This window comes from Microcaecilia unicolor, chromosome 13 (assembly GCF_901765095.1).
Source record: "Microcaecilia unicolor chromosome 13, aMicUni1.1, whole genome shotgun sequence".
In the NCBI taxonomy this organism is placed as follows: Eukaryota; Metazoa; Chordata; class Amphibia; order Gymnophiona; family Siphonopidae; genus Microcaecilia; species Microcaecilia unicolor.
This window is the reverse complement of record NC_044043.1, coordinates 55,174,719-55,188,592: the sequence shown is the minus strand read 5'-3', so window position 1 is coordinate 55,188,592 and position 13,874 is coordinate 55,174,719. Positions and strand designations below refer to the sequence as shown.

General features: G+C 45.8%; 1 protein-coding gene across 9 annotated transcripts in view; it reads right to left on the bottom strand.

Annotated features, from left to right (window-relative positions):
- The window catches only part of LOC115482561 (nuclear receptor corepressor 1-like), a 315,982-nt gene that overhangs the window by 48,891 nt on the left and 253,217 nt on the right, over positions 1 to 13,874 (bottom strand). For all 9 annotated transcript variants that reach the window (XM_030222440.1, XM_030222445.1, XM_030222447.1 and 6 more), the window contains exon 31: positions 13,058 to 13,314. In XM_030222440.1, the coding sequence (XP_030078300.1) occupies positions 13,058 to 13,314 (257 nt within the window). The remainder of the gene's footprint in view (positions 1 to 13,057; positions 13,315 to 13,874) is intronic.

Sequence of the window (13,874 nt, the reverse complement as noted above, 5' to 3'; positions counted from 1 at the left end):
GGGGTCAGTAATCAAGAAAAAGATCTAGGTGTCGTTGTAGACAATACGCTGGAATCTTCTGCTCAGTGTGCAGCAGCGATCAAAAAAGCAAACAGGATGCTAGGAATGATTAGGAAAGGGATGGTAAATAAGACTGAAAATGCTAAAATGCTTCTATATCGCTAAATAGTGCAACCTCACCTGAGTATGGCATTCAGTTTTGGTCACCATATCTCAACAAAAAAGATATAGCAGAATTAGAAAAGGATCAAAGAAGAGTGACCAAAATGATAAAGGGGATGGAGCGCCTCTTATATGAGGAAAAGCTAAAGAGGTTAGGGTTCAGCTTGGAAAAGAAATGGATGAGGGGAGATGTTATTGAGGTCTACAAAATCCTGAGTGGTGTAGAATGGGTAGAAGTGAACTGATTTTTTTTACTTGTTCCAAAAGTACAAAGACTAGGTGATACTCAAGGAAGTTACACGGAAATACTTTTAAAGCAACTAGTAGGAAATATTTTTTCACTCAAAGACTAGTTAAGCTCTGTAACTCTTTGCTGGAGGATGCAGTAACAGTGGTTAGTGCATCTGGGTTTACAGTTCTTGAAGGAAAAGTCCATAGTCTGCTACTGAGACAGACAAGGGGAAGCTACTGCTTACCCTGGGACTGGTAGCGTGGAATGCTGACACTATTTGGTTTCTGCCAGGTATTTGTGACATGGCTTGGCCAGTTGGAAACAAGATACTGGACTAGATGGACCATTGGTCTGACCCAGTATGGCTGTTCTTATGTTATGCTCTTCTCAATGTGGCTTAAATGGTGCCTACTCCAAGGCAGAAAGGACAAGTTTAATACCCTAAGGAGGCACTACCATTAAACACAGAGGTGGTCACAGAAGTCACACCTTGCAAAAAAATATCTGAGTGAGAAGATCTCCATGCAAAAAGGTTAAAATGTCTGGAGCACAAACTCCTAAAGGATGAAGGCTGCAATCCTGGCACCAATCCTCAAAAGTTCTCCATGTTCAGATGTATGCCAGAGAAGCAGACCTCTTTATACGCTGCAAGTTTCAAAATCACCTGTTTGGCTGCTATTTTCTGAAACCTCGTCCTCTCAAAAGCCAGGCCATAAGACAAAATCAGAATATGCTCAACACCCAGATTGGATGTTATAACAAGACCTACTTATGACATCAGTAGTGGATCTCTCACCCTCAGCCTGATGATATCCATATACCACAAACTCTTTGGCCAGTCTGGAACCACCAGCTTTCCACCCTTTGAATGACTCTACTCAAAAGCAGCCATGAAGGAAACATACAGCATGCCCTCCCAAGGCCACTGCTGCGTGAGGACATCCAGTTCCTCTGAAGACCATTCCTTCCTCTGGCTGAAAAAACTAGGTGCACTGGCAATCTTCATGGTTGCCATCAAATCCACGATTGGTGTCCCTCAGCACTGAACAATCAAAAGCAAAGGCAGAGTCCACCAGGCACCACTCTCTAGGATCAAGCATATTTTTGGCCCTTTGTGCCACCCTGCTAGTTGACATAAGCCATTGTACTAGTATTGTCTGAAAGGATATGAACTGCTCGGGGCTTTGCTAATGGGGAAATAAGGCCTGTAGAGCTAGCTGAACTGTTCTTGCCTCCACAAGACTGATGGGCCACTGTTCCCTCCAAAGACCAGCATACCTGAACAATTACTGCTGGACAACTGGTTCCCTAAACAGACAAGCTTGCATCTGTTGCCAAAATCTATTCTAGAGATTCTATAACCACTTTGACCAAAACGTTCTCCTCCTGTAACTATCAAGACAAGCTGAACTTCATACCTCCTTGAAGAGGAAGTGTCTCCCACAAATTCTGAGGCCATGCAGACCACTGGGAAAGTAGCAATTTGTGCAGTGGGCATACATGGGACATGGCCCATAGGCACCAGATCCAAAGAAGCCATCTTCAAACCCAGAATCTGAAGATAACCCCTGCATCTTGGTCCACTTCAGAATTGTGTCTTTGGTTAAGAATACCTTTCCTTTTTGAGCACTGAAGAGAGCGCCCAAGCACCCCAGAGACTGGGTCTGGTTCAGGTCGCTCTTGGCAAAGTTGGAGAACCAGCCCAATTCCTGGAGCAGGTGAACTACACAAGCAATCACTACTCTCCTTTCTTCATAGAGCTCTGCATTGAGCCTGCCATGAGTGGGAAAGCGCGGGGTACAAATGTAACAAAAAAAAAAAAAATTCACAGAGCTCTGCACATACCAACCAGCCATCTAGAGAAAGGTGGACTAGCACCCCTCCTTTCTGAAATGCAATGGCTACCACCACTGTAAAAGGTTCCTGGAGCCATGGTCGGGCCAAACGGAAGAGCCCAGAACAGAAAAGACTTCCCTAAGACTGCAAATCATAGAACTTCTAATGGCCTGGCTGAATAGAATATGAGGGTACAAACTCTGTGATATCAAATATTCACCCTGGTGAACAGCTATCACCAACCAGTCTCTCCACCTAGAATTGTGGAACCCACAAGGCTTTGTTGACCTGTTTCAATTCTAACAGGTGAAAAGTTTCCTATCTCTTTAGGACAACAAAGTAAATGGAATATTTTCTGAGTCTTCTTTCTTCTGTAGCAGTTCTCAACCCAGTCCTTGAGACATAACCAGGCAGTCATGTTCTCAGGACATCCACAATGAACATGCATGTTAAATCAAAGTTATTAAATCACAAAATGAATGCAAAAAAAGTGAAAGAGGACTTTATAAAACTTTGGAGAATGGGCATTCAAATGGCAGATAACATTTAATGTCAGCAAGTGCAAAGAGATGAATGTAGGGAACAGGAACCCAAACTACAGCTATAAGTGATGCAAGGTTCCACATTAAAAGTCATCTCCAGGAAAAGGATCTAGGTGTCATCGATGATACAATGAAATTCTCCGCTCAGTTGTGGCTGAGAAAGCAAACATAATATTAAGAATTATTAGGAAAGGAATGGAGAACAAAATACAGATTACTGTAATGCCTTTGTATTATTCCATGATGTAACTGCACCTTGAATACTGTGTGCAATTCTAGTTAATGCATCTCAAAAGAGATATCGTAGAATTAGAAAAGATACAGAGAAGGGTGATGACTTCCTATGTGGAAGAGGTTAGTGCTTTTCAGTTTGGAGAAGACATGGCCATGGGGCGATATGACAGAGGTCTACAAAAAATCCTGTGTGGAGTGGAACAAGTAGTCATGAATTGCTTGTTTACTCTTTCCAAAAATACAAGGATTAGGAGGTACACAATGAAGCTACTAAGTACTACATTTAAAACAAATCAGATGAAGTATTTCTTCACTCAATGTGTAATTAAGCTCTGTAATTTGTTGAAAGAGGATGTGGTAAAAGCAGTTAGTGTAGCAGGGTTTAAAAAAAGGTTTGGAAAGCTCCTAAAAGAAAAGTCCATAAACCATTAAGGTGGACTTGGGGAAAATCCACTGCTTATTTCCGAGATTAACAGCATAAAATCAGTTTTACTCTTTTGGGATCTTGCCAAGTACTTGTGCCTGGATTGGCCACTATTGGAAGCAGGATACTGGGCTTGATGGACCTTCAGTCTGTCCCTGTATGGTGATGCTTACATACTTATGTTTAATCTAATCTAATCTAATCTCTGTGCTTTTATACTGCCTTTTCTTGCCGTACGAACCCAAGGCGGTTTACAGGATGAAACAAAACATGCAAAGAATATAGAGAATATTGAATACATAAAGAACACCTAGAATGGCTTGTCCTTAATGAGATTGGGAATGTCTTCCATATTAAAAGGGCTTTGTAATGAAAGACTTTTCCAAGACCATCTCATAACAGACAGCTTTGAAAGATGGAAAAGTCAAATCATAATTTTGCTTTAACCTATTTGTTTTGGAGATGTTAGGCACACACACACACACACACACACACACCAAGGAAAGAAAATCTTCAGGGATCAAGCCATTGACTATATTAACAATACAACATGCTAGTTTAAAATCAGTGTGTGCCTGTAATGGTAACCAATAAAGTTCAACAAAGAGGTGACACAAATGGTTGAATTTTCTCTTTTTGAAAATCAAGCGTGCAGCTGTGTTCTGAACAAGCTGTAATTTTTTCAATATGGCATCCGTTTTCTCCCATATTAGGAGTTACAATAATCAAGCTGTGGCAGAATTGTAGCTTGGACCAGATGTTTTGCAAGGAAAAACAAAAGGACAAAATGATCTTTGTCTCATTTTAAGAAAACATTTCTTGACATCGTCGTTAATCTGAGGCTCATACTTCAATAAGGAGTTCAAAATGACCCCCAAATCATTGGATGTGGATTCAACCATAAGATTAACACTATTTATTATAGTTGTATGAAAAGGTCTCATTTTAAGAAAACATTTCTTGACATCGTCGTTAATCTGAGGCTCATACTTCAATAAGGAGTTCAAAATGACCCCCAAATCATTGGATGTGGATTCAACCATAAGATTAACACTATTTATTATAGTTGTATGAAAAGGTCTCATTTTAAGAAAACATTTCTTGACAACATTGTTAATTTGAGGTTCACACTTCAATAAGGAGTTCAAAATGACCCCCAAAACCCTGGATGTGGATTCAACCATAAGATTAACAATGTTTAGAACTACAGTTGTATAAAAGGAGGATTTGCAACACCTATCAAGAGAATCTTTGTTTTAAAAGGATTAAGTTTAAGTACATTCTGGATAGACCAATTTTCAATTCTGGAAATACACTTAGGAAATTGTGAGTATGATTCATTTACATTTGAAAGTAATTCTATTAAGATGAAAACAGCAGCAGCATAGGAATACAGTGACTCACCCCTACCCAATTTTACGAGATTCAGTGAACTGAAAGATATTGTGGATAATTTGAGAAGACACAGAGACCAGCTAAACGCGACCAGATCACTCATGAGTCGCGACCGCCATCTAAAGCTCATTTATAAAAACAGCTGATTCCAAAATCCACCAATCAGGGTTGTGAAAGCATACAAAGGAGGCGCCACTGCAGTACAATCATGGCAAGCCTATATGGAAGAGGCTCAAAGACAGTTATCGCACTATCATCTGATTAAAAGAGGAAATTAATCATATAATACAACCAGCCCTTAAATCGGGTATGATAATACAGAAGGTGAAATTAGATCTTACCTGCTAATTTTCTTTCCTCTAGACCCTCCAGACCGGTCAAGACGCATGGGTTATGTCCTCCTACCAGCAGAGGGAGACTGAGAAACACTGAGCTTTTGAATACTGTATATATAACCTGTGCAGTACATCCACTAGCCAGTATAACCCTGACAAAGCAGAGAAACCAAAACCACCAACTACAACTAAGAACCCTGTACGTGGTCACTGCCAACTGGACACTTTCTTCATTTCTTTCCTTGTGTCCTTTTAATTGTGAGTGCTTCTACAGGTGGACTCTGAAACACGGTCACACCTACTCAGACTCATAACAACCAAAGTCTGAAACTATAGAAATCACACTCAACAGCTGCCAAGATAGAAAGGAGAAACCAAACCTCCTGGCCTCCAGAACAGACAGGGCGGGCCTTGACCGGTCTGGAGGGTCTAGAGGAAAGAAAATTAGCAGGTAAGATCTAATTTCACCTTCCTCCACGACCCTCCAGACCGGTCAAGACGCATGGGACGTACCCAAGCAGTAAGATCCTAAGGGCGGGACCCACGTAGGCCAGAGGTCAACACTGCAGCCCCAAAGTCTGCCTCCTCCTTGGCATGTATATCAATCCTGTAATGTTTGACAAACGAATGCAATGATGACCAAACCGCCGCCCGACAAATATCTAACGGCGGAATCATACTACTCTCCGCCCAGGAGGTCGCCATACCCCTGGTAGAATGAGCCGAAAATTCCTTAGGCACCACGCGACCCTTCAGCAAATATGCCGACGCAATTGACTCCTTCAGCCATCTCGCTATCGTAGCTTTGGAAGCTGCCGCGCCCTTTCTAGCACCACCATGTAGAACGAACAAACGATCCGACCGTCTGTAGTGCCGAGTTCTGGAAATGTAACAGCGCAAGACTCTTCGCACATCTAACTTGGCCAGACGCAGCTGTTCCGCATTCCCCGCAAGATCACCCAAAACTGGCAAAGAAATAATTTGATTCACATGAAACTCTGACACCACCTTGGGCACGAAAGACGGTACCGGACGCAACAACACCTTCTCCTTGGAAAAGGACAAAAAGGGTTCTCTACAAGACAAAGCCTGAAGCTCCGACACCCGCCGGGCTGAAGTAATAGCCACCAAGAACACCGTCTTTAAGGACAGATCCTTATCCGAAACAGAAACCAAGGGCTCAAACGGTGGCCTCACCAAAGCCTCCAGCACGAGATTCAAATCCCACGGAGGTACCATCCGCCGCCGGGGCGGACGCAGTAACTTAACGCCCTTCAAAAATCGCACCACATCCGGACTAGAAGCTAACGACTTCCCCTGTATCTTCCCACGAAAACACGACAAAGCCGCCACCTGCACCTTCAAAGAAGACAGAGCCAGACCCCTGTCCATACCATCCTGCAAAAACTCCAAGACATCTGTTACCGACGACCGAAAGGGCAGAACTCGTCTATCTACACACCAATGCTCAAATACTCTCCAGACCCGGACATACGCCAACGAAGTGGACTGTCTACGCGAACTCAACATGGTATTGATAACTCTGGACGAAAAACCTTTCTTCCTTAACTTGTGCCTCTCAATAGCCAGGCCGTAAGCGAGAACCGATCCTGATGTGGCATAATTATCGGTCCCTGACACAACACCACTGATCCTGCCAACGGCAGAGGATCCGCTACTGCCAATCGGACCAGATCTCCGTACCACGGCCGACGCGGCCAATTCGGGGCTACCAAAATCACTTGACCGGGGTGCCGAGCAATGCGCTGAACCACTCGCCCGACCAACGGCCATGGAGGAAACACATACAGCAACTCCCGCGGCCAAGGCATCAGAAGCGCGTCTATGCCCTCCGCCCGAGGATCCCTCCGCCGACTGAAAAACCTCTGAACCTGAGTATTGTGGGCGGTTGCCATGAGATCCATCACGGGAAAGCCCCAGACCGAGACAATGCGATTGAATACCGACCGATGAAGTGCCCACTCTCCGGGGTCTAGAGCATGCCTGCTTAGATAATCTGCCTCCACGTTGTCTACTCCCGCCACATGTGCCGCGGAGAGCGCTAGAAGATGGACCTCCGCCCATTGACACAACAGCGCCGCCTCCTCCGCGACCGCCTGACTCTTTGTGCCCCCCTGACGGTTTACATAAGCCACGGCGGTGGCGTTGTCGCAGAACACCCGGACTGCTTTTCGCAACAGAACACTCTGAAACGCCAACAGCGCCAACCGAATGGCCCGAGTTTCCAAACGATTGATGGACCACCGAGCCTCTATCTGGGACCATCGACCTTGAGCTACCTGCCCGAGACAATGAGCTCCCCAGCCCTGAAGACTGGCGTCTGTGACGAGCACTACCCACTGTGGCGTCTCCAACGGCATTCCCTTGACCAGATTTCCCGGGTCTAACCACCACCGGAGACTGAGGCGTGGGCTTACCGACAGCTGAAGGCGCATGTCCAACCCCTGCGACAGGGGTGACCACCGACTGAGAAGGGCTGACTGCAACTGCCGCATGTGCGCCCAGGCCCACGGCACTACCTCGATGGTGGCCGCCATCAAACCCAGAACTTGCAGATACTCCCGGGCCGTCGGGGCCGCCTCCGACAGGAACAGACGAATCTGATCCTGCAACTTGCGAATCCGAGGGCCCGGCAGAAAGACTCGACCGTTCCTGGTGTCGAAAAGCACCCCCAGATACTCCAGTGACTGCGACGGCACTAGGTGACTCTTGGCGAAGTTCACTACCCAGCCCAGAGACTGAAGAAACTGCACCACCCGCACCGTGGCTACTTCGCTCTCCGACCGAGACTTGGCCCGAATCAACCAATCGTCCAGGTACGGGTGCACCAGAATACCCTGCTTCCGCAAGGCCGCCGCCACTACCACCATGATCTTGGAAAAGGTACGAGGTGCCGTTGCTAAACCGAAAGGAAGAGCACAAAACTGAAAATGCTTTCCTAAAACCGCAAAGCGCAGAAAACGCTGATGAGCGGCCCGAATGGGGATGTGCAGATAAGCCTCCGTCAAATCCAAAGACGTGAGAAACTCCCCTTCCTGCACCGCGACAATGACCGACCTCAATGTCTCCATGCGAAAAGAGGGGATTCTGAGAGCTGCATTGACTGCCTTCAGATCTAGGATAGGCCGAAACGCATCCTCCTTCTTTGGGACCACAAAATAGATTGAATAACAGCCCAAGCGGCGCTGCGCAGGAGGCACCGGGACAACCGCTCCCAGATTGATTAAACGAGCCAGAGTGTCCCGTACCGCTTTCCGCTTGAGCCTCGAATGACAAGGCGACTCCAGAAACCTTTCGGGAGGCGAGCCGTCGAACTCCAGAGCGTAACCGTCTCGCACCACCTCGAGGACCCATTGGTCCGCGGTGATTTGGACCCAGTCCTGGTAAAACAGACTCAGACGAGCCCCTACTCGAACCAGAGCCTGGGCCCGCACACCTTCATTGCGAAGTACGCCCCGACACCTGTCCTCCTGCGGGGAAATCACGCCCTCCGCGCCGATTGCCCCGAAAGGACTGAGTGCGCTGAAAGAACCGACCTCTAAAAGGGCTACTAGTCCTCCCGGGTCTATACCGGCGCGCCTCCTTAAACCGTCCTCGGAAGGAAGACCCCCTGGCAGCCGTCTTAGGACGAAAATCCGGAAGACGAGGGGCCTTAGCATCACTGAGTCCGCGCACCAACTTATCCAAATCCTCACCAAAAAGCATGGACCCCTTAAAGGGAAGCGAACAAAGCTTGGCCTTGGAAGCCGCATCTGCGACCCAACCTCGCAACCACAGTGCTCTACGTGCCCCCACCAGCATAGCCATATTCTTGGCCGAGGCACGGAGCAAATCATAAAGCGCATCCGACAAAAAGGACGATCCCATTTCCAATTTGGCTAACTCCTGCACCCCGGAGGTCCCAACCTCCACCGAATCATCAAGCAGCTTCTCGGCCCAGCGGAAACACGCCCTCGCGACCAGCCCCCCACAAACCGAGGCCTGCAGGGCCAGGGCCGACAAATCGAAACTCCGCTTGAGAAAGGCCTCTAGCCTCCTATCCTGGGGGTCCCGGAGAGCAGTCCCTCCGTCTACCGGAATCGCCGTGGCCTTAGTAACTGCTGTCACCACCGCATCTACTGTGGGAGCCTTAAAGGAATCTCTATCTTCCTGTGGAAGCGGATACAGTCTAGACATTGCTTTAGACACTTTACAGGGAGAATCCGGCGAGTGCCACTCTTGAAACACCATATCCCGGATGTCTTTATTCATAGGAAAAGACCTAGCCTGCCGCTGAATCCCCTTAACCAGGGGATCCACCTGTCTCGCCTCCCCCGAAGACGCCTCTGGCTGCTCAAATTTAAGAGTTGAAGAGACCTGCTCAATAAGTTCCGCAAGCTCCTCCCTGTGGAAAATCCGCACTACGGAGGGGTCCTCCCCAGGAACCACTACCTCCGGATCCTGAGAACCCTCAAATCCCTCAGGGTCCCCTACATCACTAAAAACACCTTCAGAACCGATAGAAGAGAAACACTCCTCTTCGTCCCACTCAAACCGAGGCCTTTTTGGCACTGCCGAACTAGGCCCCTCCCCCAAAGGAGCGGGTCCCGCTTTCCAGGCTTGATAGAGAGACCAAACAAATTCCGGCGGAAAACCAGCGCCGCCTGTACCCTCAGGCACTCCCTTCTGTATCGAAACGGCAGCCGCAGGCACAAAACCAGCTGATTCCGCAGGACGCGCGGAATCCAAAATGGCGGACGTTCCCGCCAAAACTACACTCGCTGGAGCCGGCCCTGCCGATGCTCCTGCCGGCCCGGACACCCCCGTACTCGCTGGTACTTCCGCACTCAAGACCGGGGGCGTCGCCACCGACGAGGTTTGTTTCAGATCGCCGCACCACCGGCACTGACCTCCAGGAGCCTCTACTCCGCGGCGCGAGCACGCGCGACAGCGAAGGAGTTTGCCTGTCATGGCCCCGATCTCCCAACACGCTGTGCACAAAACGGCGCCAAAGACTTCTCTCACACACCGCTCCCCCAGCACAGCCACTAGCACTGCTCTCACTCGCAACGAACAGAGTATGAATCTGCCGTCCGTTCCTATGAAGGAAACACTTCAGCTCTCTTAAAGAGACAGCACCCAAATTTCTTTTTGGCAGCTGAGGAGTGAGGGCTCTCAAGGCTACAATATAAGAAAAGCAGCCGAGGCACAAAGCTGCCAGCGTCTCCACAGAGAGCAGCACAGGGGGAGGGACCTGCACACAGGTGTAACACCCCAGGGGGGAAAAACTGGGCCCCACCGGACCCAGGGCCCCGAAGCACTTTTTTTTTTTTTTTTTCAACCACGTACAGGGACTATAGAAAACACCTTAAATTTGTCAACCAGATAATAAATTTCCTGACCGTATAATCCAGCTACCTCACCGGACTATTGAAGACTGCACAGGCTGTCCCTCTACCTCTGCTGAGACTGAGAAAATACTGGCTAGTGGATGTACTGCACAGGTTATATATACAGTATTCAAAAGCTCAGTGTTTCTCAGTCTCCCTCTGCTGGTAGGAGGACATAACCCATGCGTCTTGACCGGTCTGGAGGGTCGTGGAGGAAGGAAGCATTTATTTTGATGGAACTCCGTCTCCCAAACTGTACTTTGTTCCCAAGATACATAACAATATAGATCAACCACCAGGGAGTCCCATTGGGTCAACTCGTGACTCGGTGTTAGAACCTTTGTCTAATCTTTTTAGACACATTTTTGAGACCAGGCATGCCTAAGATTCTTTCTTATTTAAAAGACAGTACACATTTTTTGAACATTTGTAGCCCCTGTCAGATTTACCAGAGGATGCTTGGTTAGCCACATTAGATGTGACAGCTTTGTATATGGAGATTCCACAACAAGGAGTTTTAGATGTTATCCGTGCCAATTTAGAAGGACAACCACAGTCAATAAGAATATCTACATCTTTTCTGATGGCCTTGGCCATCTTGGTCATCAAGGAGAATTATTTTTGGTGTGGTGGGCTTCACTAGCAAATAAAAGATGTAGCAATGGGTGCCACGCTGGCTCCATCTGTGGCAGCCCTATATATGGTCAAATTTGAGCAATCAGAACTTTATGACTCTCCTCATTTTAGATCCATTTTATTATGGAAATGTTTTTTATATTACATCTTTTTTATTTGGAAGGGAGCTGAACACACTTTGTCAGCTTTTAAACAATGGATTAATTCTTTGGATCCCAATCTGAAATTCACACTGAACTATAATTCAAACAAAATTTAATTTTTGGATGTATGGGTGATTAAACAACAGAAATTATACACCATGCTTTATAGGAAATCAGTTGAGAGGAACAACCTTCTTCAATTCACAAGTCATCACCCTTATAAATTAAAATTTAATTTGCCTATCAGCCAATTTTTGTGACTTGGACGTATTTGTACCACTTTGGACGATTTTAACAAACAAGCTCTAGTGTTGACCAGACATTTTTAAGAAAGAGGATTTTTTAAAAAACCCATTGAAACAAGCTTATTTGAGCACGCTTTGCGCAATGACAACTGCTGTTACAGGATAAAAGATCTAATTCACAGGAACGATTAACATGTGTCTTACCATTTTCTACTATGACCAATCAGATAGTTTCATCTTTATGAACACACTGGCATGTGTTGCAGTTATACTTGTATTTTGATGAGTTTCCAGTTATTGCATACAAGAGGAGTAAAACCATTTGTGAATTATTGTCAAGTCAATGTAACTTTGAAAATCCATCTGCGCCCACTGAGGCATCTCATGAGGAATTTGGAAGATGACAGTGGTGTTCTTAAACTATAACATATCCACTTGGAAGGCTCCAGTAACAGGCCATCTATTTAAATCTAGAAACAATACATCTTGCAACAGTATGAATGTCGTTTACTTGATTGAATGCTCAACAAATTTATGTTGGTCACATCAGTCATCCCATAAAAGTGAGATTAAATGAACACAAGTTCCATATTGTTACGGAGAACTTGAAAGCACCTTTAACAGCACACATTGGCATGATTGTCACCATCATTGGCAAGACATACACGATAGCAAGTGATAGAGGTTATCCAAGTAGGGTGGGAGGGAGTTCATTTGGAAAGAGTGTTAAATTAGAGAGAACAATTTTGGATTTACACTCTTCAAACATTAGCCCCGAAAGGACTGAATGTGTAACTTGAACAGTTCACACTAATCTGATTCCACAATCCTGACTGGTGGATTTTTGAAATCAGCAGTTTTTTAAAATAAGCTTTAAAACACGCCACCACCATCTTGAAGACAACAAAGGACACAGTTGAAATGTTTGGTTTGGCGAAAACACTGCTGAGTATTTTTAGAGCAAGCAGCATTGCTTACTTGTAAGGGGGGGGGGAGGGGTCTCCCAGACAGCAGCAGAATACAGCCACACTATATGATGACAATATCCAATACATCCAGAGTCCTCCTCAAACTCAAAGAAATCTTTTTTGATCATGCTCAAGAGAAGCTTCGCTGAGCTTAAGGAGAGCTCTGAACACTGGATCTAAGATGATGTCACCATATAATATGGCTGCATCTCCTGTTTGCCTGCGGAGAAAAGGATGATTTCTGATTACAAACAATTAAGCACTAGCAGAATGTATTTTCTAAATTAACTATTTATTTTCTCTCATACATCTCCATCTACCATTGTTTGTCTGTATTACTTAGATTGTAAGCTCTTTTGAGCAGGACTGTCTCTTTGTATCAGGTGTTCAGCGCTGCGTGCGTCTGGTAGCGCTATACAAATGCTAATAATAATAATACCATTTAAAACCAGTGATGACGTTTTGCTAGTTCATTGATCACAAGGAGTGCAAGTCCAGCTCACATTTGCACTCACCTGAGAAATGGATCCTTCTATGATTGGCCTGCCTGTCTGCACCATTTCGGGAGTCTTGCGACTCTCCTGACCCAACAGATCCTGCCGTGGTATCTCATGTACGGAGCGGCCCATTTCTTTAATGGTGGTGACGCCATCATATGGTTTCCCTTTGGTAATGGCACCTTCAAATGTTCTTATGGGTGGGCTCTCACGCTTAATCTGTTTGGCATACTTCAGGCCTTCTTCAAAGCTCTCAGTAGTAGTTCTTGGAGTGCCTAGAGAGGGGAGGGAAAAGGGAATTGAGCTTTGTGTTTAACAATATTTACTCAAAAAGCATGAAACATGAAGTTTGCGAACAAAATGGCTAACACAGACTATGGGGGGCTACAAACATCTCAACATTTAAATAAACAAGGCCTCAAAGCTCAGAGAGAGCATCGGTATGACCAAATATGTCAGTTTTCCCAAAGGAATTCCCAGAAATTATCAAAACAGCAACCAAACAGCTCCCAAAACAGAGAGGGAAAAAAAAGTTGCTCACCAAAAAACACCAAACAAAAAAACCGGAGAAAAATAGCCAGGATCCACACAGTCTGTTTTAGTCATCAAAAAACAAAATTTTCCAAATCAAAACCCAATTAGTTCTAATAAATAGTGCTGGTAGTTCACAAATTATACCAAAATGCAGTTCCACAGATACTTAGCTTAACTGAAGAGGCATCCTGTCCCCATACCAGATTGTCAAAACAAGTGGCCCTTGTCAGGGTTCTGGAACAGCTGGAAAATATTTATGTATCGCAGCTCTGGAAGAAAGCTCTCTTTTGCACCGAAGCAG